The sequence below is a fragment of the Furipterus horrens genome, unplaced genomic scaffold (genome assembly GCF_987537825.1).
Source record: "Furipterus horrens unplaced genomic scaffold, mFurHor1.1.pri manual_scaffold_8, whole genome shotgun sequence".
Classification (NCBI taxonomy): Eukaryota; Metazoa; Chordata; class Mammalia; order Chiroptera; family Furipteridae; genus Furipterus; species Furipterus horrens.
The window spans coordinates 67,999,806-68,024,532 of record NW_028327178.1 but is presented as its reverse complement, the minus strand read 5'-3'; the positions used below and the strand labels follow the sequence as shown (position 1 = coordinate 68,024,532).

Sequence of the window (24,727 nt, the reverse complement as noted above, 5' to 3'; positions counted from 1 at the left end):
TGGCCTTTGCTGTGAAATCTGTTTTGTCTGATATAAGTATTGCTACCCCAGCTTTTATTTCATGTCCCTTTGCTTGGAATAGTTTTTTCCATTTCTTCACTTTCAGTCTGTGTAAATCTTTTGTTTTGAAGTGTGTCTCTTGTACACAGCATATGTGTGGGTCATGTTTTCGTATCCATTCCACTACCCTATGTCTTTTGATTGGAGCATTTAATCCATTTACATTTAAGGTTATTATTGACAGGTATTTATTCATTTCCCTTTGTACCTGTATTCCTCTCCCTCTTTCTTTTTCTTCTCTTTCTTACAGAATTCCCTTTAGCATCTCTTGCAATGCTGGTTATGGGGAGATGTATTTTTTTCATTCTTCCTTTGTCTGGGAAACTCCTTATTTCACCTTGCATTTTGAATGAGAGCCTTGCTGGGTAGGTTAACATTGGTTGTAGGCCTTTGTTTCTCATTGCTTGAAATATTTCTTTTATTCCCTTCTGGATTGCAGTGTTTCTGTTGAGAAATCAGTTGATAGCCTTGTTGGAGCTCCCTTGTATGTTATTTGCTGCTTTTCTCTTGCTGCTTTTAGGATTCTTTCTTTGTCTTTGAATGTTGCCATTTTAATTATGATTTGCCTTGGAGTGGCCCTTTTTGGGTTCATTTTCATTGGGACCCTCTGTGCTTCCTGGACTTGCTTGACTTTTTCTCTCATCAAGTCAGGAAATTTTTCTGTTGTTACTTTTTCAATCAGGTTTTCTTTTTCATGCTTCTTTTCTTCTCCTTCTTGTATTTCTATTATACGAATATTTTTTCATTTCATGTTGGTCTGCAGTTCTCTTAAACCCTCTTTATTCTTTTTAAATCCTTTTTCATTTTGTTGTATTTTCTGGGAATTTTTTTCTACATTGTCCTCTAACTCACTGATCGATACTCTAATTCCTCTAGCCTGCTTTTGATTGATTCTACTGTGTTCTTCAGTTCAGAAATTGTATTCTTCATTTTTTGTGGTTCTTATTACTAGTTTCTATGTCCTTTTTTATGCTGGTGTAGTTCTCCATAAGTTCCCTATAGCTTTTCTGCAATTCTCTGTAGTTTTCTTGGAGTTGCTGGTAATTTCCCTGGAGTTTGTCATAGTTTTCTTTTAGATTGTCAAGGTCATTGAGCTTCTTTATAACCATTCTTTTGATATCCATGTCTAATAGTTGGCTTATGTCTATTCCATTATCTCTCTTTCTGGGGATTCCTCTTTTCATTGGGAGGTTGTTTCTGTGTCTCCCCATGTTGGATGCTTTTTGTTTGTTTTTGTTTCTTTTCCCGCCTTTGTGGTATGAGATTCTGTATAGGAGATCTGGGGGATTCAGTGGCACAGTCTCTCTGATCTCCTGAGATTGATGCTCTTGGGATGCCCTTTATGCTGTTTGTTTATGCTGTCTGGTAGTATTTGAGTTACTCTTTGGTGGAACTTTCCCTCTGGCTAGTTGATTGATAGTCACTCTGTCTACCACATCTTGAGTTCTTTTTTGGAGATGCTGTTAAAACATAAACTCACAACCTAGGCAAGAAACTCACATCCTCCTAAATATCCCCCACCCACAATCACACTACCAACAGCCAATGAGCCAGTATTAATATAGATATAAAGAGATTAAGACTATTATACTATAGGAAAAACAGATAAGAGTTGTTTTAAATGAAAGAAAGATGATTTGAGAGGGAAGATGGTAGAATAATAATAGTAGCAAGTAGGGTCAAGGCTATGCAAGACAGTAAGTAATATTTACATTGTATGTTGAAAAAGGGAGGGTAGAATGAAGAATGAAGTGAGAAAGTGGAAGTGTATAGTATTAAGTTTATATAGCAGTTATATGCTATCTATTTAGTGCAAGAGGGAGGATAAACAAAACAAAACAAAACAAAAAAATTAAAGAAGAATAGGAGGGAACAGTTTTTCCCCAGTACAAACTTTGGGCACTGTCTTCTTTTTCTGGATCCACCCCTGGTCAAAATTTCATGAGTTTCAAATCTTCTTTTCTGTCTGACTGGCTGTGAAGAGATCTAGCTGGATTCTGAGGCTGCTATTCTCTCACTGGTGGGCCTGCTGCAGCTCTCTGCTGTGAGCTGCACTTAGTTGAGTCCCCTCCCCCCTGGTCGTATGGCACCCTCCTGCCCTCCTCAGGCTTGTCTAGCAACGCTGTTCTGCTGGTGAGCCAGTGCGTATAACCATAGTCCCTTCCCAGCCTTGGGTCCTGTCTCCGTTCCTCTTCCAAAAAAATCTCTGTGTTGCCTGCAAGCTGCAGCACCGGCCTGTGTCCTTGCCTGGCAGAGCCTTATTGTATGCCTGCATGTGCCAGTTGCCTGTCTGGGGTCCCTACCAAGTCTGCAGTTCCACCACAGCTTTCCCGTATGGGCCTCTGTCCCTGGCTTAGTTCTGCTTTTTTGTTTGGTGGAGCCTTGGTGTGAGCGCCCAGGGCACAAGGTTGCCAGCCAAGGGAGTCCCCACCTAGACTTGGTTCATACAGTTTCTCATGGTCCGGGCTGTTCACTGTCTTCCCACACCTCAGGCTGTTTGAACCAAGCCTTCTTGCTGACTCCCTCTGGGATTTTGTGGTCGGGGCGCCTGTAGCAGGGGGAAGTTTCCAGGCAGACTCCGGCTAATGAGCCAGTCAGAAGCTGCCCCTTTCAGGTACAGTGCGGCAGAGGCGCCGGGCTGGGAAGCCCAGCGACTCCGCTTGGAGAGCTGGGGCTGAGCTTTCTGCCCTCTTTGACACTGTTCCCTCACTCCCTTCCCTGTTCACCCTATCTGAAATCTGCACTCACTCACTCCACTCCATGTTTTTACTCCAAGTCCTTCCAGGATGGGAGCAAACAGATGACACCGCTACCTATTCCGCAGCCATCTTCTGCCTCTCAGCTTAAAAATTCTTTAAATTCTTGGTTGTCAGACTTCCATACAGTTCGATTTTCTGACAGCTCTGGGTGATATTTGTTTTGTAGTCTAGTTGTTATTTTTGCTGTAGTTGTGCGAGGAGATGAGTTATGTGTATCTACACCTCCATCTTGACCAGAAATCACTATCTTCTGAGGTAAGCCTGTAATGCTATGAACTTCCCTCTCAGGACTTCTCTTGCTGTGTCTCATAGGTTTTGGGTTGATCTGTATTCATTCTCATTTGTTTCCAAGTACTTTTTGATTTCTTCTTTGATCTCATTATTTAATAACATGCTATTTAGTCTCCATGTATTTGAAATTTTTTGATTTGCTCTTTTTACTGAAGTAGATTTCTATTTTAATGACATTGTGATCTGAGAAAATGCTTGTTTTAATTTCAGTTTTCTTGAATTTTTTAGGAATTATTTTGTGTCCTACCATGTGGTCTGTCTTTAAGAATGATCCATGTACACTTGAAAAGAATGTGTATTCTGCTGCTTTGGGAAGAAATGTTCTGTAAATATCATGTAAATTCATTCAATCTACTGTGTTATTAAAGCTTGCTGTTTTCTTACTGATTTATTGTGTGCAAGGTCTATTTACTCGTGACAGTGGTGTGTTAAAATCCTCTACAATGGCCGTGTTGCTGTTAATCTTCCTTAATATCCAGCAATATTTTCTTTATATATGCACGTGCTTCTATATTGGGTGCAGATATCTTTAGAAGGGTTATATCCTCTTGTTGAATCATCCCTTTAGTATTATTTTTAAGTATATTTTATTGATTATGCTATTACAGTTGTCCTTTTTCTCCTTTACCCCCTCTGCCCAGTACCTCCCTTCCCTCCAGCAACCCTTCTCACCCATAGTTCATGTCCAAGGGTCATGCATATAAGTTTTTTGACTTCTCCATTTACTTTACTATTCTTAATGTCTGCCTACCTATTTTGTACCTATCAGTTTTGGTTCTTGATACCTGCCCATTTTCCCCCATTTTCCCCCTTCCCCCTCCCACTGATAACCATTCATATGATCTCTGTATCTATGGTTCTGTTCCTGTTCTAGTTGTTTGCCTAGTTTGTTTTTGTTTTTCAGATTTATTTGTTGATAGGTGTGCATTTGTTGTCATTTTACTATTCATATTTTTTATCTTCTTTTTCTTAAATGTGTCCCTTTAACATTTAATTCAATAAGGACTTGGTGGTGATGAACTCTTTTAGCTTTAGCTTGTCTGGGAAGCACTTTATCTGCCCTTCCATTCTAAATGGTAGCTTTGTGGATAGAGTAATCTTGGCGGTAGGTCCTTGCTTTTCATCACGTTGACTACTCCTTGCCCATCTCTTCTTGCCTGCAAAGTTTCTTTGGAGAAATCAGTTGAATGTCTTATAGGCACCCCTTTGTAGGTAACTCTCTCATTTTCTCTTGCTGCTTTTAAGATTCTCTCTTTATCTTTAACCTCTAGCATTTTAATTATGATGTCTTGGTGTAGTCCTCCTTGGGTCTAGCTTGTTTACGACTATCTGCTTCCTGGACTTGTATGTCTATTTCCTCCAGGAAATTAGGGAAGTTTTCCTTCATTCTTTTTTCACGTAAGCTTTCCATTTCTTGCTCTTCCTCTTCTCCTTCTGGCACCTCTATGATTCAGATGTTGGCAAGTTTTAAGTTTTCCAAGAATTTTCTAAGCGCATTTTTTTCAATTTGTGTTTCTGCATTCTGTACTTGTTTACTGTGTTTTCTTCCTTATATTCCAAATCATTGATTTGAACCCTGGTTTCCTTCCCTTCACCATTGGTTTTGTGTGTATTTTCCTGTTTCATTTAGCATAGCCTTCACTTCTTCCTTTATACGTGTGCCATACTTAAGCATATCTGTAAAGCCTGTGAGCATCTTTATCACCAGTGTTTTGAATTCTACGCCTATTAGGTTGGCTACCTCCTTGTCGTTTAGTTCTCCCACTGGAACCTTAATCCATTCCCTCTTTTGGGCTGCACTTCTCTGTCTCCTCATCTTGGCAGGCTCTTGTGTTTTCCTCTGTGTCTTAGGTAGAGCTGTCGCACTTATTACATTGTAAGGGGTGGAGCCTTCGGTATTCGTCAGTATGGGCAACCCGTTTCACCACGTTGTGGCGCTGTATTTAGAGGAGGGGTCTAAAAGGGAACAATGCCATTTGCTCAGCACTTGCCCCTTTTCCAGGCACTTCTCCCACTTCCATATGGGACTGGCGCCTCTCTAGATGTTTCCCTGGCCATCATCAGAGTGGGTGGCTCTGCAGACATTCTAGGACCGTGGGGGCTCTTTTAAAAAGCAGATTCTACTGAGAGACAGGCAGTTTCTTCCTCCGTCCCAACTGCCACTGGTTTGCACAGTCAGAAGCAATGAGGTTTTATTCTCCCTGGTGCTGGAACTGTGAGCTGTGTGGTCTGGTCTGGTGCTAGGAGCACCCCCCAAGTGTCCCTCCCAACTTTTTAAAACATGTGACTGCACTTTCCTCCAGCCTGCCGCTGCAGCCGCTACTGCCACAACCACACCGTGTCCTCTCTGTCCTGGCTACGCCCCTCCTACCTATCTGGATGAGTATTTCTTCTTTATATCTTTGTTTCTTGGACTTCCATGCAACTCGATTTTCTGGAACTTCTGGTTGTCTCTAGTTTTGAGGTAATTGTATTCCCTCTTAGTTGTGGAAGGAGATGCAGTGTGTCTACCTACACCTCCATCTTAGCTGAAAGTTCAAATGCATTCTTATTCATGGTTTCTATGTCCTTTACCATGCTGATGTACCTCACACTAAGTTCCCTGGAGTTCTTACTAAGTTTTTTGAGTATTCTTATAACCATTACTTTGAACTCAATGTCTGAAAAATTGCTTGCCTCAATTTCATTTAGTTCTTTTTCTGGGGATTCTCTTCTCCTTTTCATGGAGGTGGAGGGTTTTTCTTTGTTTCCCGATTTTGCTCTTCATTCTGTTTCTGTGTATTAGATGGGTCTCTTTGACCCCTTATATTCATGGGGTCCCCTTATGTGGTAGCTGTCCTGTGGGTCTCAGTGATGCAGTCTCCTTGATCTGCTGAGCTGGATGTTCTAGAAATGTCTGTTATGTGGTGTATATAGTTCTCCTGTTGTATTTGAATCTTAATTGTTGTTGGCCCCTTTGTTGGTGGGTTCTCCCCTCCTGCTGGCTGAGAGAGAGGCCCATCCCTCACCATGTCTTTTATACGCTGTTGTACAGGTACTGACAGAACATAAAACAACACAGAAAACAAAACCCACACAATCAAAAGTACCTCTCAACAATAGTGCAACCAGCTACAAAAGAATAAAAAATAATATAGTGGAAAGAGAATACAAATATTATAAGAAAAAAAGAATATGAGATTATGATAGGAAAGAAAAACGAGTATGCGAGAACAGAGGGGAAGAAATGATAAGAGTCAGGAATAGGAGCAGGGCATCGCCAGAAAAGATCAAAGAAAGGGAAAAATTAAAATAAACAAAAATTAAGGAAATGAAGGAAGAAAGCCAAATAGAGTAATAAAAGAGAGAGTAAAATACAAGTTTTGGAAGAAAAGTTAATGAAAAATGAAAAAAAAATTGAAGAAGTAGAACAGTGAAAAGTTATGAATAAGAAAAAAAATGAAAATAATGAAAAAGAACAAAGTGGAATTCATCTCAGGAGAGTTTAGTGCTGGCCTGCCAGATTCTCCCTCTGGATATGAGTCTGATGTTGTCTGAAGCTAGTGTAAGCCAATGTCAGATGCTGTCCACATCTAGCTCTAGGCAGCCTGTTTAAAGCTACAAGTGATCTATGGTTTGTGGCTTTCTTCTTCAGGCTTGGCTGCATCTGAGATGGCCCTTGCTGCTCTGCAAGGCTGGCTTTTTATTAGTGCAGGTCCCAGGGGTAGGTCAACTGATGACCAGAGGCACCACAGCAACCTCTTCCTCCGGTCTTGCCATTAGTCTTAGTCTAGCCACTGACTCTTCTGTTTCTGAGAGGGGACCTCTGCATCTCCCATGGGGTTGCTGTTCAGACTTCAAGGAAGATGATCGGTGTATTCCCCTATTTCCATGCCACTCATCCGAGTCTGTCCTGGATTATTTCCCTGAATTTGGGAAGTTGAAGCCCCTAGTAGGAGAGCTGATAGGGCCTCCAGAACCCAGAGGTTGGGTCTGCCAGAGACTGGCAGGGCATTTCTAGGCACTCTTATGATGGGAGAGCATCAGTCTAATTCCTGGGAAAGTGTATGGAATGGCCATGTCCCAAAGCCAGTCTCTAGCATTCCTGAGTCCGCCTATGTTGCTATCTCCTCAGGAGGGGATAAGATACAGGTTGGGGTATAGTAAGAAAGAAAAAATTAAAAATATCATTTTTTAAAAGGATGCAAGGTGTGGTGAGCAGGATTCCAGAGTGTGTGATAAGCAGGATTCCAGAGGATTGGGCTAGGAGAATTCCAGGGGGTGGGACAAGCAGTTTGCCACAGGGTGGGATAATTGTCTTTCTCCTGGGAAGGGCTTGCTCTTCTGAAGAAAAATGGCTGTTGTGGTATGGAGGTATGTCCTAGCACAGGGAATCCAGCAGCTATTCCCCCATGCCTCTCCCCTAAGGCTCTCACTCCATACTTCACCTCCTGTGACTCCAGACCACACTGCCCTCCCTTTGTCTGAGCCCAAGGGGAGTGACTGTGAACATGCAACTTGAGCGTTGGCCCCTTAGAAAGTAAAGAAGGGGAAAAAAAAGAAAAGTGGTTTTGTCCCAAGCAGGCTTTGTTGCTCACTGGCGGGAAAAAAACCTATGGCCTTTCACTGCTGGATGCTGTTTTGGCTGGTGGTCCCAGCACTAGTGCTCTGTGCTTAGGAGCCTGGTCTGCGGTCCAGGCTTCCCTCCTCTCAAGGAGATGCTCCCACAGCCTGCTGCACACTTGGCCTGCTGCCGTGAAAGCAGTGCCGGGCTCTTCCATGTCCCTGCCCTTTCTACCAGTCTCAGTGTTGTCTGCCCATCCTTGGTTAAGTATCTCCTCTTCATGTAGTCTTCAGTTGTTTATTTCAGATGTATGCTCTCCTTTTTATTTTTATTTTTCAGTTTGGTTCCAGGAGGCGATGTGAGATAAATCCTTCCACTTTTTGCTTTTAAAAGTTGGGGATTAAATGTAAATTTTCTGACCTTTCAGTGAATAACATGTGCTTCTTCCCTAAAAAATATTAGTCTGGATATCTTGTTTTAGAACTTGTTATTTCTTTATTTTACAGGCATGAAAACAAAAAGAAACTAACTGCCAACTTAAAATGTAAAGGTAAGAGGAATAAGTGAGACCAGATTTTCATTCTGTGTTTTGACCAAAGGAACTGTTTGTGACATGCATTTATTTTTTTGTGCGTAAAGGCTGTGAAGCTGCCTGTGATCACCAGGGCAGGACTGCAGTTCTCCCTGGGGTGATGTTGTCTCTGAGGGGGTTGAGGGACTTCAGTGACAGGGTTGTGACCTGAGAACACATGGATGCTGCAGGTCACAGTCTCATAGTATTTTTTTAAGCATATTTTATTGATTATGTTGTTACAGTAGTTCCAATTTTTTTCCCCTTTGTTACTCTCTGCCCTGTACCCCCCTTCCCTCCAGCAATCCCACCCCCCCTTAGTTCATGTCCATGGGTTGTGCATGTAAGTTCTTTGGCTTCATCCTTTCCTGTATTATTATTAACATCATCCTATCTGTTTTGTACCAATCAGTTATGCTTCTTAGTCCCTGCACCATTTTCCCATTTCTCCCCCTCTGCCTGCCCAGCTGATGACCCTCCAAATGATCCCCATACCTATGATTTTGTTCCTATTCTGCTTTGTTTAGTTGGATTTCATTTTTATTTTTTAGATTCAGTTGTTGATAATTGTGAGTTTGTTGTCATTTTAGTTTCATAGTTTTGATCTTCTTTTTCTTAAGTAAGTCCCTTTGACATTTCATATAATAATGGCTTGGTGACGATGAACTCCTGTAGCTTCACCTTGGCTGGGAAGCAGTTCATCTGCCCTTCCATTCCAAATGATAGCTTTCCTGGATAGAGTAATCTTGGTTGCAGGTTGCCTTACATCACATTGAATATTGCTGGCCAGTCCATTCCTGCCTGCAAAGTGTCCTCTGAGAAATCAGCTGATAGTCCTATAGGCACACTCCTGTAGGCAACTCTCCACATCTCTCTTGCTGCCCCCAGGACTCTGTCTTTATCTTTCACCTTTGGCATCTCTATCATGATGAATCTTGGTGTGGTCCCCTCTTGGTCCAGCTTGCCCGGGGCCCTCCGTACTTTCTGGACCTATATGTCCATCTCCTTTGCAAAATTTGGGAAGTTTTCCTCATTTTTTTTCAATTCTTGCTTCCTCATTCTGCACTAGTTGACTGTTTTTTTCTTCCTTATGTTCCAAATCATTGATTTGAACCCTGTTTTCCTTCCCTTCACCATTGGTTTTGTATGGATTTTTCTTTGTTTCACTTAGCATAGCCTTTACTTCTCTTATGCGTTTGCCATACTCAAGCATATCTATCAAACCTGTGAGCATCTTTATCACCAGTGTTTTGAATTCTGTGTCTGTTAGGTTGTCTGTCTCCTCATGTGTTAGGTTGGCTAGCTACTCGTCACTTAGTTCTCCCACTGGAACCTTGATCCATTTCCCCTTTTGGGCCATACTTCTCTGTCTCCCTATTCTGACAGGTTCCTGTGTTTGTTTGCCTCTGTGTCTTAGGTAGAGCTGTCGCTCCTGTTACGTTGTAAGGGGCGGAGCCTTAGGGATTCGTCAGTACAGGGCGACGTGTTTCACCACGTTGTGGCGCTGTATGTTGGGGGGGGGGGTCCGAGAGGGAACAATGCTGCCTTCCCAGCACTCACCCATTTTCCAGGCACCTCTCCCACTTCCACACCAGACTGATGCCCCTCTGGCTGCTGCTCTGGTTATCGTTCCCAGAGTGGGTGGACATTCTATGACCGTGGGGCCCCTTTAAACAAGTGGACTCTGCTGAGACCAGTAGTTTCTGCCTCCACCCAAACCCCCACTAGTCTGCACAGTCAGAAGCAATGAGGCTTTATTTTCCCCGGTGCTGGGACCATGGGCTGCAAGGTCCAGTGAGGAGCTGGGAACACTCCCCAGATGTCCCTTCTAACTTTTTAAAGCGTGTGACTGCGCTTTCTGCTGGCCTGTCGCTGCCACTGTTGCTGCACCAGCACACCACATCTTTTCTGCCTCAGCTCCGCCCCTCCTACCTGTCTGGATGAGTATTTCTTCTTTATATCTTTGTTTGCTGGACTTCCATACACTTTGATTTTCTGGAACTTCTGGTTTCTAGTTTTGAGGTAGTTGTATTCCTTCTTAGTTGTGGAGGGAGACACAGCATGTCTGTCTACGCCTCCATCTTAGCTGAAAGTCCTCATGAATGTTTCACAGTCTCATAGTATTTTAATTAGCAAGTATGAATATGCAGGGGGTCCTGAGCTCCACATATTATTGATTACCAACACCAGTGTATTCTACCTATGAAATGTGTCTTGCCTCTGTTCCCATCCTCACTGCTAATACCCCACAAGAACCCACCACTCAAGACATGACAGGGCTCTTTCAGGAGAATCAACTGGTTTCTTCACATCGAATCCCTCCCCAACTCCTCACTGTCCTGCACCTGCCCACCAGCATCTAAAACCTCATTTAACCTTCTTACCTTCCTGATTAAGAATTGCCAATACCTTCTAGCTACTTACAGGATAGTCTATAACATTCTTCCTTTGTGATCTGGCCCCATCCCTACTCTCCAACACTGTTCTTCCCAAAGTCTTGTCCTCCTTGGGTCTAGTCACAACCAACTTTTTCCAGATATACCACACTGTGCCTCTGTGCCTTTGTTCATGTATTCCTTCTCTATAATGTTCCTTTTACTTTTTCTCAGCCTGGAGAGATCCTATTCATTCTTCAACACCCAGCTTACAAGGAGAATCTAACCCTCCTTTCACACTAACGCTGTGGCATATTCCTTGCTGAGCTTGGGCTCTCTCTACCCCAATATCCTTAAACCCATTTCCAGTAGGTTGTAATGGAGAACATGGGTTTGAGTCAGACAACCTGGGTGGGACTCCTGGCTTGACCACCCACTAACACTGATTTTGGCCAGTTACATAACCTCTTACAGCCTCAATTTGATAACTAAAACAGAGACAGTAATATTTACCTCACCAGGTTGGTGGAAGGATTAAATGGGATCATATGTAGGAAGTCATCTCAGAGCTGTGAAGTTGTGCTGTGTAGATATTAGTAGTCATGAAGATTGTCATTGTAGCAGACAATATGCCTCACTGCATCCCATCTGATCACTTTAGGGGTCACTTCAAAACAGTTCACTGACATGTCCTTAGTCTTCTACATCAGACAGCTGCGTATGTCCACCTGAGGGCTTTATCTGGCCACAGGAGTAGATAAAGCTCCTGTAAGAAAGCACTTTTCTCACAGGCAGCCCAAAGTGCCAGGGAGTTGATGCCCTTATTGAGAACAACCCTCATCCAATGAGGGATGGGAGTTGGTAGACAAATAACCTCACTTCCTTAATCTTCTTTGGGATAATTTGAAGAGAGTTCTGCAATATCTCAGAGGGCCCCCTGCAGGACTGAGCCCCACGTGTGACCACTGCCAGCTCTGCTCATTAGCACCCTCTTTGGCTTCCTCTCTCTCTCTGTCACTCTCCCAGTCCCTAAACCTCCATCATTCCCAGGATTACCTCCCAAATATACCACATGCACCCAAACTTGGTGTCAGTGTAAACCTCACTACTATTCCTCCACCATGTCCTCCCTTTTTCTCTCTGCTCTGTGAAGAACGGAGAGAAATCAAAGTGGAGAGGCATCTGAATGAGGTGATATCAGATCTGATAAAACACCCAGGTAACTCAGCTTCTGTGTTAATCCTGGTTTTAAATCCCAATCCTATAGTAAAGAGTTGGACACAACAGAGAGGAAAGGAAAGGAAAAGATTCTGAAAAGTGTCTTCCATGACAATACATAGAATACACTGAAATATGTAAATTTGTGCATTCCAGGTATATCTGATCAGGTACATTGCATGGTGTCCCTAGTAGGCCTTTTGCAGACTAGTGTTCCAGTTTACCTGTCCAGCTGATTAAAGTGGGCTAATCAGAGAACAGAGATGTTGAATAGCTATCTGGTTTTCTCTTCCAGCCTTCTGGAATGAGTCTGATGACAATAACTCAGAAATTGAAGCTGCTTTACGTCCTAGAAACAATAACACATCCACTGATGATTTTGATGATTTTTATGACTAATAAGCTGTAACAGCTATTGAAATAAAGTCTTTAAACAAATTGAAACCCTGTCTTCATATGTGATTTCCAAAATAAATATGTCCTTTTATGTTTTCTAATTGTTTAATATGAAAACTTGGGACCACGTTGCTATTCCAGTGAAATTTTATGATATAATTATGAACTAGTATATTCATTTTTTCAGTGTTATCAAAAAAGCAAAGTGATGAATGCTAAGCCCATCAAAATTTAAATTTTCTTTGTATAAATTGACAAGCTGATCCTAAAATTCATATAGAAATTCAAGGACACAGAATTACCAAAACAATCTTGAAAAATAAAAACCAAGTTGAAGTACTCGCACTTCCCAACTTTTAAACTTACTAAAAACTGCCGTAATTAGACAGTATGGTGCTGGCACAGACACATAGATGAATGAAGTATTGATTTATATATAATCTAGAATTGATAATCTAGAGACAAATCCTCACATTTATGGTCAACTAATTTTCGACAGTGGTGCCAAGACCATTCAAGGGGAAAAGTATGGTCTTTTCAATAAATGATATTGGGACAATAGGATAGTTTTATGCAAGGAAATAAAGTTGGACCCCTGTATACAAAAATTAACTCAAAATGAATCAAAGACCTCAATGTAAGAGTATAAAACTCTTAGAAGAAAACATAGATATAAATCTCTGTGATTTCTTAGATATGACACCAAAAACAATAACAACAGAGAAAACCAGATAAATTGGACTTTACCAAAATTAAAACTTTGTTACTGCAAATGACACCATCAAGAAAGTGAAAAGAACAGGAAAAAATATTTGCAGATCATATTTTTTATGCAAATCAAAGAGACTTGTATCCAGAATATACAAAGAGCTCTTATAACTAATAATAAAAAGACAAATAACACAATTTAAAAATGAGTAAAGGTTATGAATAGGCATTGTTTCAAAGAGGCATTATGCTTCAATGAAGATACAGAAATGTCCAATAAGCATATGAAAATATGCTTGACACCATTAGTCATCAGAGAAATGCAAATCAAACCACAGTGAGATACCATTAGGTATTTTTCTACCCACTGAGATGGCTAGAATCAAAAACACAGGTAATATAAGTGTTGGTGAGGATATGGAAAAATCCCCACATGCACTGCTGGTAGAGATGTAAAATGGTGCAGCAACTTTGGAAAAGAGTTTGGCTATTCCTCAAAGGGGAACCAGTTAGCAGGGAAATTTTCCAGTCCTCCACCCCATTGTGAAGCCCTGTGAGGGGTCTCAGGACATCAAGCACAGTGTCTGGAAATTTCTCTGGGTGTTAATATACTATGTCTGGAAAATAGCGGATGAACTAAGTTTCTTCCAACCATCTGACCCAGGAAGTGGAGCTTAAATCTTTCCCCAACACCCCTTTACTGTTGTCTGGACTTAGTGACTCTCTTCCACAGAATATACAGTATAGAAAGGGGCAAATGGTAACATTACAATGGAGAAAGCTGGGTGACACCACCTTAACCATATGACCAAGGTTAATGTCACCAGGTTAAGGTTAAGGCTATGTATGTCAGGTACTCTCAATATGCTACAATGAGAAGAGCATCTCACATCTATGATGTTTTTTCCAAAAACTCAGCCACAATGTAATCATGGGGAATAAAATCAGAAAATCAAATTGAGGGACATTCAACTAAACACTTGGCCCATTCTCCTCAAAACTGCCAAGGTCGTGAAAAAGGAAAGATAGAAACTGTTAGGGGGTTCGAAGATGGTGGAGGAGTGAGGGGAGGGTGCACTTTCTTGCTCCAAAGGCCTCTCTGTAGTTTGGGCTAATTGCAGACAGAACATCTCAGTGAGCAGCTAGACACTGGCAGGAGTCAAGGCTTGGCACTGCTGGATCAGAGAACATCTGGGAGTGACCTGTTTGGTGAGGATAACGGAGGAAAGGGGGAGGAGACGGGATTTCTGACTGGATTGGCTCCCTGAGCTGCGGCTGGAAGTACACAAAGACTTTTTAGTGACCACAGGCTTCCCCAGAGAGGCATCAGGAGGAGAGCGGGGCTCTGCCCGCTGGCAGAGCCAGGAGCAGGCCAGCTGGCAACTGGCACTGAGAGGCAAGAAACAGCCTACTGCTGTGTATGTATGAATGTGTTATTCCTTCTTCTTTTTCTCTTTTGTTTTTTGCAGAGAGTAGGGGAAAGGTTAGGGGTAGAATTAGATTCTTAAGGAGTGCAGGTGCAGAAGCGCACTTGCCCACTCCCCAGCCCTCCCCGTGGGTCACGCGAGGGCACACAGGGAGGTGCCGCTGTCCCCCCACCCAGGCACGCAACCAACTCGCTGGTGCTGTGCCCAGGGTCCCCTCGGGCCTGCCCCAACAGGCGCAGAATGAACAAGCCAGCCGCCAGGCACAGATGCCCACTTCCACCATGCTCAGGTGCCTGTGGCCCCACCCCAATGGGTACAAAATCAACTTGCCGGGTGTGCCGGCCACTGTGCACAGGAACCTCTAGCCCACCCCATAGGTGCCAAACCAACGCGCTGGCCACTTGCCCAGGCGCTACTCGGGCACACCCCAGCAGGCGCAAGAACAGCGGGCTGGCCACAGCTCACAGACGCCCACCTCCGCTGTGCACAGGTGTCCGGGGCTCTGCCCCAATGGGCGAAAAACCAACTCCCCGGGCGCAGTTCAGCAGGCACGAGGCTAGCGCACCAGCCACCATGCACAAGCACTCTGGGCCTGCCCCAATAGGCTCCAAATGTGCCAGCCACTGCGCACAGGTGCCACCTGGGCTCGACCCAGTGGGCACAAGGCTAACACGCCCAATGCCACACACAGGCGCACACCGCCACCACACACAGGCACCTCTGGCCCACCCTAATAGGCGCCAAACCAACGCGCCAGCCACCGCTTCCAGGTGCCCAAAGCCGCCAAACACAGGTGCCCATGGCCCCGCCCCAACGGACGCAAAACTAACTCACCAGCCACACACAGCTAAAGACGCCACCCAGACCAACCCCAACGGGCGAGAAACCAATGCGCCACCCACCCCAATAGGCCCACAACAAACCCACCCACCAACGAATAGACTCCTCGCCCTCTGCCAGAATAGGAGAGCAACCAGTATGCCTTGGACCCACCCGCCCCTGGCCTTCATGAGGGAATGCACTCCCCTCTGGCTGAGGACAAAGGACAGTGAAATGAATTAAAAGCACTTTGTAATAAGTTTTGGGTGCTCGCTCTTGAGAAAGAGCTGGGAGAGCAGTGGACTGGGTCCCAGTACAAAAGCATCTCAAGTGCTACAGGAGAAATCACAAGCAGACTGCTCCCCTCCAAGTGGCATCAACTGGAGACAGTAGCTCAACAATTGTATACAAGAAGTTCACACCATAAAGGCAGAAAATAAAAGCAGATTAATCTAAGAAGCAGAAGCAAGACCAGTGCCCAAAATGGGGAGGCGGAATAACACCCCACCAAACAGAAACAAAACTCCACCAAAAAGAAAGAAGGAATTCCCAGAAGGAGGGATAGACGACATAGAAGCAAGCAAGCTATCAGACATGGAATTCAAAGCAATAGTAATGAGGAAGCTTAATGAACTCGACAAACTCAAAGAAAACAATAACGAACCTGAGGGGAACTATAAAGAGCTCCAGGGAAGCTATAAAGAACTTACTGAGAATGACACCAACATAAAAAAGGACATAGAAACTATCAACAAGAACCAGGAAGAAATGAGGAATACAATTTCTGAACTGAAGAATGCAGTAGAATCAATCAAAAGCAGGCTAAATGAAGCAGAGGACCGGATCAGTGAGTTAGAGGACAACGTAGAAAAAATTCCCAAACAATACAACAAAATGAAAAAAGACTGAAAAAGAGTGAAGAGAGTTTAGGAGAACTGCAGGACGACATGAGACAAAACATTAGAATCATAGGGATACAAGAAGGAGAAGAGGAGCAAGGGATAGAAAACCTGATTGAAAAAGTAATGACAGAAAATTTTCCTAACTTGATGAGAGAAAGTCATGCACGTCTAGGAAGCACAGAGGGTCCCAATAAAAATAAACCCAAAAAGGCCTACTCCAAGGCACATCATAATTAAAACGGCAACATTCAAAGACAAAGAGAGAATCTTAAAAGCAGCAAGAGAAAAACAGCAAATAACATACAAGGGAACTCTGATAAGGCTATCAACTGATTTCTCAACAGAAACACTACAAGCCAGAAAGGAATGGCAAAAAATATTTCAAACAATGAAAAACAAAGACCTACAACCAAGAATACTCTACCCAGCAAGGCTCTCATTCAAAATGGAAGGTGAAATAAAGAGTTTCCCAGACAAAGGAAGACTAAAGAATACATCTCCCTCAAACCAGTATTGCAAGAGATGCTAAAGGGAGTTCTGTAAGAAAAAGAAGAAAAAGAAAGAGGGAGAGGACCACAGGAACAAAGGGAAATGAATAAATACCTGTCAATAATAACCAAAAATGTAAATGGATTAAATGCTCCAATAAAAAGACAGAGGGTAGTGGAATGGATACGAAAAAACATGACCCACATATATGCTCTGTACAAGACACACTTCAAAACAAAAGATTTACACAGACTGAAAGTAAAGAGATGGAAAAAAGTATTCCAAGCAAATGGACATGAAAAAAAGCTAGGGTAGAAATACTTGTATGAGACAAAACAGATTTCACAGCAAAGGCCATAAAAAGAGACAAAGAAGGACATTTTATAACACTTAAGGGAACAACCCATCAAGATGATGTAACCCTGGTAAACATATATGCACCCAACATAGGTGCACCAAAATATATAAGGAAAATATTGGAAGACTACAAAAAATATATCAACAGCAACACACTCATAGTAGGGGACTTTAATACCTCATTGTCAACAATGGACAGATTTTTGAAGTAAAGAAACACCAAGGGTATTGAAGCATTAAACAACACTCTAGACAAAATGGACTTAATTGATATATATAGAACTTTTCACTCCAAAGAAGCAAAATATACATTCTTTTCAAATGCACATGGGACATTTTCAAAGATAGACCACATAGTAGGACACAAAACAAGCCTTAACAAATTCAATAAAATTGAAATATCAGGCATCTTCTCAGATCACAATGCCTTGAAACTAGAAAAATCCTCAAGGAAAAAACTCAAAAACATTCAATCTCTTGGAGAAGGAATAATATGCTGTTAAATAATGAATGGGTTAACAAAGACATCAAGGAAGAAATCAAAGTTTCTTGAAACAAATGATAATGAACACACAACAGCCCAAAACCTATGGGACACAGCAAAAGCTGTACTGAGAGGAAAGTTCATAGCAATCCAGGCCTACCTAAAAAAGAATAGGGAAATTTCAAATAAAAAATCTAACCCTACATCTACAAGAACTAGAAAAACAACAAAAAACAAAGCCCAGATCGAATAGAAGGAAGGAAATCATGAAGATCAGAACAGAATTAAATGACACGGAGACTAAACAAACAATTCAAAAAATCAACAGAAGTAGGAGCTGGTTCTTTGAAAAGATAAACAAAATCGACAGCCTTTAGCTAGGCTCATCAAGAAAAAAGAGAGAACCCAAATAAACAAAATCAGAAAAAAGAGGAGATATCACGACCTATATCACAGAAATACATAGGATTGTAAGAAATTACTACAAACAACTATATGGCAAAAGACTTGACAACCTAGATGAAATGTACAAATTTCTAGAAACATATAATCTTCCAAAACTAAATCAAGAAGAAGCAGAAAGCCTGAACAGACCGATAAGAAAGAGTGAAATTGAAACAGTAATCAGAAAACTCCCAGCACACAAAGACCCTGGACCGATGGATTCACAGGCTAATTTTACAAAATATTTAGGGAAGAACTAAAACCTACCCTCCTCAAACTATTCCAAAAAATCCAAGAAGAGGGAAGACTCCCAAACTCCTTCTATGAAACCAGTATTACCCTATTCCAAAACCAGGTGAAGACACAACAAAAAAGAAAACTACAGGCCAATATCACTGATGAACATAGATGCTAAAATCCTCTACAAAATATTGGCAAATCGGATCCAGCAACACATTAAAAAGATCATGCATCATGATCAAGTGGATTCATCCCAGGGATGCAAGGATTAACATTCGCAAATCAATAAATGTGATACACCACATGAACAAACTGAAAGACAAAAACCACATGATCGTATCAGTAGATGCTGAAAAGGCATTGGATAAAGTACGACACCGGTTTATGATGAAAACACTCAGCAAAATGGGAGTAGCAGGAGCGTACCTCAACATAATAAAGGCCATATACAAGAAACCTGAAGTCAACATTATACTCAATGGACAAAATCTGAAAGCATTCCCCCTGAGATCAGGAACAAGACAAGGATGTCCACTCTCTCCACTCATATTAAACATAGTCTTGGAAGTTCAGGCCATGTCAATCAGACAAGAAAAAGAAATAAAAGGCATCCAAATTGGAAAAGAAGAAGTAAAACTGTCACTATTTGCAGATGACATGATAATATACATAGAAAACCCTATAGACTCCACGAAAAACTACTCGACCTAATAAGTGAATTTGGCAAAACAACAGGGTACAAGATCAATATTAAGAAATCAAAGGTAATTCTATACACCAACAATAAAATATCAGAGATAGAAACTAGAAAAAAATCCCATTTACTATAGCAACAAGAAGAATAAAGTACATAGGAATAAATTTAACCAAAGAGGTAAAAGACCTGTACTTGGAAAACTACATAACCCTGAAGAAAGAAATTAAGGAAGATACAAATAAAGGGAAGCAAATACCATGTTCATGGATGGGAAGAATCAACATCATTAAAATGTCCATACTACCCAAAGCAATTTATAGATTCAATGCAATCCCTATTAAAATACCAGCAACGTATTTCACAGACCTAGAACAAATACTTCAAAAATTTATATGGAACCAAAAAAGAGCCCAAAGAGCAACAGCAATCTTCAGACAGAAGAATGCAATAGGAGGAATCACAATACCTGACATCAAACTATACTACAAGGCCACTGTAATTAAAACAGCCTGGTACTGGCCTAAGAACAGACATCTAGATCAATGGAACAGAATAGAGAGCCCAGAAATAAGCCCAGGCCTCTATGGTCAACCAATATTCGGCAAAAGGGGAAGAAACATAAAATGGAATGAGAAGAGCCTCTTCAACAAATGGTGCTTGGAGAACTGGACAGGGATATGCAAAACAATGAAACCAGACCACCAACTTACACCACACATGAGAATAAACTCAAGATGAATCAAAGACTTAAATGTAAGATGTGACACCAAAAAAGTCCTAGAGGAAAACATAGGCAGGAAAATTTCAGAAACCTTATGTAACAATATTTTCACTGATGCATCTCCTAAAGCAAGAGAAATAAAGGAAAAAATAAACAAATGGGACTACATCAAACTAAAGAACTTCTGCTCAACAAAGAAAATGTCAGCAAGAAGAAAAGGGAACCAACCATATGGGAAAACATATTTGCCAATGATACATCAGATAAGGGATCGATCTCCAAAATATATAAAGAACTTACATACCTGAACACAAAGAAGACAGACAGCCCAATTAAAAAATGGGCAAAGGACCTGAACAAACACTTCTCCAAGGAGGATATACAGAGGGTCCATAGGCATATGAAAGAATGCTCAACATCACTAGCCATCAGAGAGATAAAAATAAAAATCACAATGAGATACCACTTTACACCAGTCAGAATGGCCATCATCAACAAATCAACGAACAAGTGCTGGCAAGGATGTGGAAAAACAGGAACCCTAGTGCACTGTTTGTGGGAATGCAGACTGGTGCAGCCACTATGGAAAACAATATGGAATTTCCTCAAAAAACTAAAAATGGAACTGCCTTTTGAACCAGTGATTCCACTCCTAGGATTATACCCGAAGAATCCTGAAACCCCAATTCAAAAGAACTTATGCACCCATATGTTCATAGCAGCACTGTTTACAATAGCCAAGTGCTGGAAACAACCAGTGCCCATCTGTAGATGAGTGGATCAAAAAGCTGTGGTACATTTACACAATGGAATACTATGCAGCAGAGAGAAAGAAGGAACTCCTGCCATTTGCAACAACATGGATGGAACTAGAGAGAATTATGCTTAATGAAATAAGCCAGGCAATGAAAGAAAAATACCATATGCTATCACCCAGTACAGGAGACTAATGAACAACACAAACAAATGAACAAAACTGAACAAAGAACAGAGTGACAGTTATCAGCGGGGAGGTAGAGAGGGAGCGAGGGAAGGGGTAAGTAGGGGAAGAGTTTAGCAAAGGAACTAATATAAATAACCCATGAACATGGACAGTGGGGTCGGGATTGGCTGTGGGAGACAGGTGGGCTTGGTGGGAAATAGCAATGAGGGAAAAAGTGGGACTATTGTAATAAAAAAAACAATAAAAATAAAATAAATTTAAATAAGTAAGAAACTGTCACAAATCAGAGGCAGAGGAGATGTGACATCTACATAAAATGTGGAATCCTAAATTGGTTCCTTTAACAATAAAAGGAACATTAATGGAAAGTATGCTGAAATTCAAATGAAGTCTGAAGTTTAGTTGATAATAATGTACCAGTACTGATTTCTTAGTTTTGACAAATGTACCATGATAGTGTATGATTAGGGAAATGTAACCTTACAGGACACTGAAACTGTATTTTATCTTTGCAATTTTTTTGTAAATCTAAAATTATTCAACACAGAAAAATCCAACAGTAAACATTAACATTTGGGTGATACCCTTCTAGACTATCTGTGCATATAGATTTTTTTCCTTAGACATTTCTAATTTCATTCTATGTATTACGAGGTTTAAAAGACTTACACCTATCAGGAAAACAAAACAGATCCTTTAGCCAGGACACTAACTAGATATTTGTCAGTGATGCTAATAAAATACAGAATCCTATATCTGAACACTTTTTATTAGTAATCATTTGTTGTGTGTACTGATGACATTTGGTGCTAGTCTGTAACACTTTGCTAGTGTTACCATAGACAGACCGCAAGCAGCTCACAGCAGGGTGAGCCCAGGCCTCACTGGCTACATCTGAGGGAAAGGCTGTGTGAGGGCTGCACAGTGGATATGAGCACACCAGGATCCAGGGGTGCCTTGTGGACACCAACCAGATCTTGCAAATATTCAGACACTTTGTCCAGCATCAAGAGGTGGGCTGAGGACTATGGCATCTCTAGGCTTCCTGGCAATGGGTCCTGCAGCACCCCCCTTCCCACTGACCCTGATACTGTAGACAGGGAACACTGGGGAGTCTCTCCATTGGCCAGGATGGTTCAGGGGGAAGTTCTTACACTGAGCACACCAAAAACTAGAAAAATGAATAGATTGGGCCCAAGCAGGCCAAAAGCTAGAAAGATGACTAGATAAGGCCTGAGCACACAAAAAGCTAGCAAGATAATGGGATAGAAAAGAAAAGCTCCCCCCCCCCCCCCCCGTCCCCATAAGAACTGCAGGTTTGAGCAGGAAGGAGAGATTGTCTTTAAGATGGGAGTCCACTATTCTCCCAGTTTGCGGCACCTAAATAAACCTGTGTCCTTTTGCGCTAGCACCTGTCTCATACATTTGGGTTTTGTTGTGTAAGGCAGAGCTGAACCTACATTTTTGGTTACAGTTTTTACTAACTCTGCCAGGACAAGGTGGACCTTGATAAGATCTGGCAGGCCCAGGCTGAGGTCCCAGCTTCCTGTGGCAGGCTGACCCCAGGAAAGACTGTGGGGACTTCCCAGCAGCTGCCAAGAGCTTTTCTCAGGAAATCTTCCTGCATTCCTGCTCAAGGCATCAGCCGCCTGAAACACTTGGCAGGTGGAAAAAAAAAAACAGGTTTCTGGGGAGTAGACAGACCCCAAGACTGGGTAAGTTGAACCAGCATGAATCCTCTGTCTCTGCTGCTTCAGCTTTGTGCCACTTGGGCTTTGTGCCACCTGAACCATTTGCAGTACCGGTTGGCAGGCTATCGATACCACTTGGGCTTTGTGCAACTTGGGCTTTGTGCCATTTGGGTCTAATCATAACCACTTGTGGTATTGGTTGGCAGGAAACAAGACACTAGAACTTGCTTGTGAGCACTCATTTGGACTAAAGGAATTATGGATTCAAGTTTTGTTCATGTGTTCTCACGTTGGGGTCTTTGGTTATGGTTTTGGGATTCTACTTTTATGCCATCAGGGGTTGTTCTATCTGACCCCTGAATGGAGCCCTCTGGGCCAAATTTTAGCAGATTGGTCCATGTATAGGTATGATCCATGACCAAGAAGGAATTGGTTTTCTCCTGTAATGCTCCTTGGCCTGTGTATAGACTATGGGAAGAAATGGCCCCTAAATTATTCCCTAAATTACTACACCATCATGCAGTTGGAACTGTGCCAATGATCAGGAAAGTGACAAAATCCCTTATGTCTAGGCATCTATATCTTTACACAATAAGGATTCAGCAAAGAAAGGAAACAACGTAATGATGCAGAGAGAGGAGCTGGCTTCAAAACCCCTCCCTAATAGTAAAACACCGAAAGAAAAGAAAAATGAGGAGATGAGACTCATGAATGCCCTGAACCTGGGGGACATGGTATTAGCAGCAGGAAGATTTCCCTGCTACCATCCCCACTGTTAGATACCCCTGAAATAGAGCCCAGAGTGGATAACAGTCCCACCCCATGGAGTGAAGGAATTATATGCCTGTTGGAGACTGGCAGGGCACCAAGTTTGGCCAGGGAGCATCTCTATCTGGAGCAGGACAATTCCCTTTGAGGCAATACCCTACTGGTGGAATAAACCAGGAAGTCCAGCTTGCTGGCCACTACTAGGTCCATACTCAATTTTCCACTTTAGACTTATTGAAATGGAAGAATTCCAAACCCTCCTATAGGGAGGATTGTAAGAAAATGACAGATTATATCACCTTTATTTTTGTCACTCACCATCCAAACTGGGCAGACATACAGGCTCTGCATAATAGCATCCTAATAATGGCAGATGAAAGGTGGCAAGTTATAAAAGGATAATGAAGAGTCTCATTGCCTCATCAAGAGAATCCCAGTGGAATCCCCAACCCAGCCAAGGTGTTTCCATTGACAGAGCTCTACTGAGGCCCAAATAGTGGGGGCCTAGCCTTCCTAGAACTTTAGAAAAGGTGTATATTGGAAGGGCTTAAGAAATGGTGCCTGAACAAGAGCCTGGATATGATATAAGCTATTCAATAGAAACCAAAGGAAGATCCTTCTGAAATTTTAGAAAGGATCTATCAGGCCTATCAAAAGTATACTGTTGCTGACACACACACATCGGAAAATGTCCAAATGGTAAATATGACTTATTGGGCAAAGTGCCCTGAATATCAGAAGGAAGCTCTACCATTAAGATGTAGCACTGGGAATGAAGCCCTTCTAGCTGGTGGACATAGCCTTTAAAGTTTACCGTATTCCGTATACAAGAAAATTAAACCAGGCACTGTTTTCTTAGAAACAATTAGGGGAGTAGATTAGGTGGCATAGGTAAACAAGCTTGCCTCCTCACACAACCACATCAGAAAAACAACTAAAATATAGAACAATCATTGTCCAGAACCATCAGAAATCGAGTTGAATGGAAGTCTGACAACTACAGAATTAAATAAACCACATCCATCCCGACTGGTAGGAGGGGTGGAGTCGTGAAATGGGTTGGTCCTTCATCCATGTGTGGTGGATAAAAATTTGGGAGCGGTCCCTTGAAAGCAAAGAGTCCCAGCCCCACACCAGGTACCCCAGCCCAGGGTTCCAGGGCCAGGAAGATAAGTCCCCATAACTTATGGCTGCAAAAACCAGCAGGGATTAAGTCAGTGGAAGAAACTTCTGGAGTCCCAAGCAGTTCCTTTTAAAGAACCCAGACACAGACTTATTCAAACTCTCTCCCTGTGAGCTCCAGCACTGGGGTAGAAGCTTGAAAGATACCAGAGGCAAACAAGGAGAAATGAAGAATCTGGCATCAAGGCAAGAGCTGGAGACAGCTTTCTCCCAGACAGAAAGGTGGGCAGGGCTATTGTCCCATTTCTGAACCTTGCCCCCACCACCGACACACACACACAGAGCCAGCAGGCAGGTGTCATATCTGAGACTCCATTAATCTGGCTTACACTCTTTACTTCACCCTGGAGATCCCCAGAGACTCCATCCCACTGAACTTATGGGCCCACCCAAGCTGCTTTTCCATATGAATGGCTTGTCTTGACTCATGATTCACAACTTCCTAACTCCTCTCAAACAAGCAATAGCCAGCCTCAGTGAGCCTCCATACCTCATTCTAAGTGGCCCCAGGCTGGCACTAACAGCAACAAGCCTAGATTCACAGCTTGGCTTTACCTGGGAATCTCCAAGCCCAGCACAAGTAGCAGCCATGGAGATTGCTTTATAGCTCTGGCAGGATGACCCCATGGAAAGCACAGGTGA

The 24,727-nt window shown here is 42.2% G+C and overlaps 1 protein-coding gene across 2 annotated transcripts in view; it reads left to right on the top strand.

Moving 5' to 3' along the window:
• Nucleotides 1-12,261, top strand: part of KIZ (kizuna centrosomal protein) — a 187,982-nt gene extending 175,721 nt beyond the window's left edge. For both annotated transcript variants that reach the window (XM_090285988.1, XM_090285987.1), the window contains 2 exons: nucleotides 8,160-8,203; nucleotides 12,113-12,261. In XM_090285988.1, the coding sequence (XP_090142114.1) occupies nucleotides 8,160-8,203; nucleotides 12,113-12,216 (148 nt within the window). In that variant the 3' untranslated portion in view covers nucleotides 12,217-12,261. The remainder of the gene's footprint in view (nucleotides 1-8,159; nucleotides 8,204-12,112) is intronic.
• The last annotated feature ends 12,466 nt before the right edge of the window (nucleotides 12,262-24,727 follow it).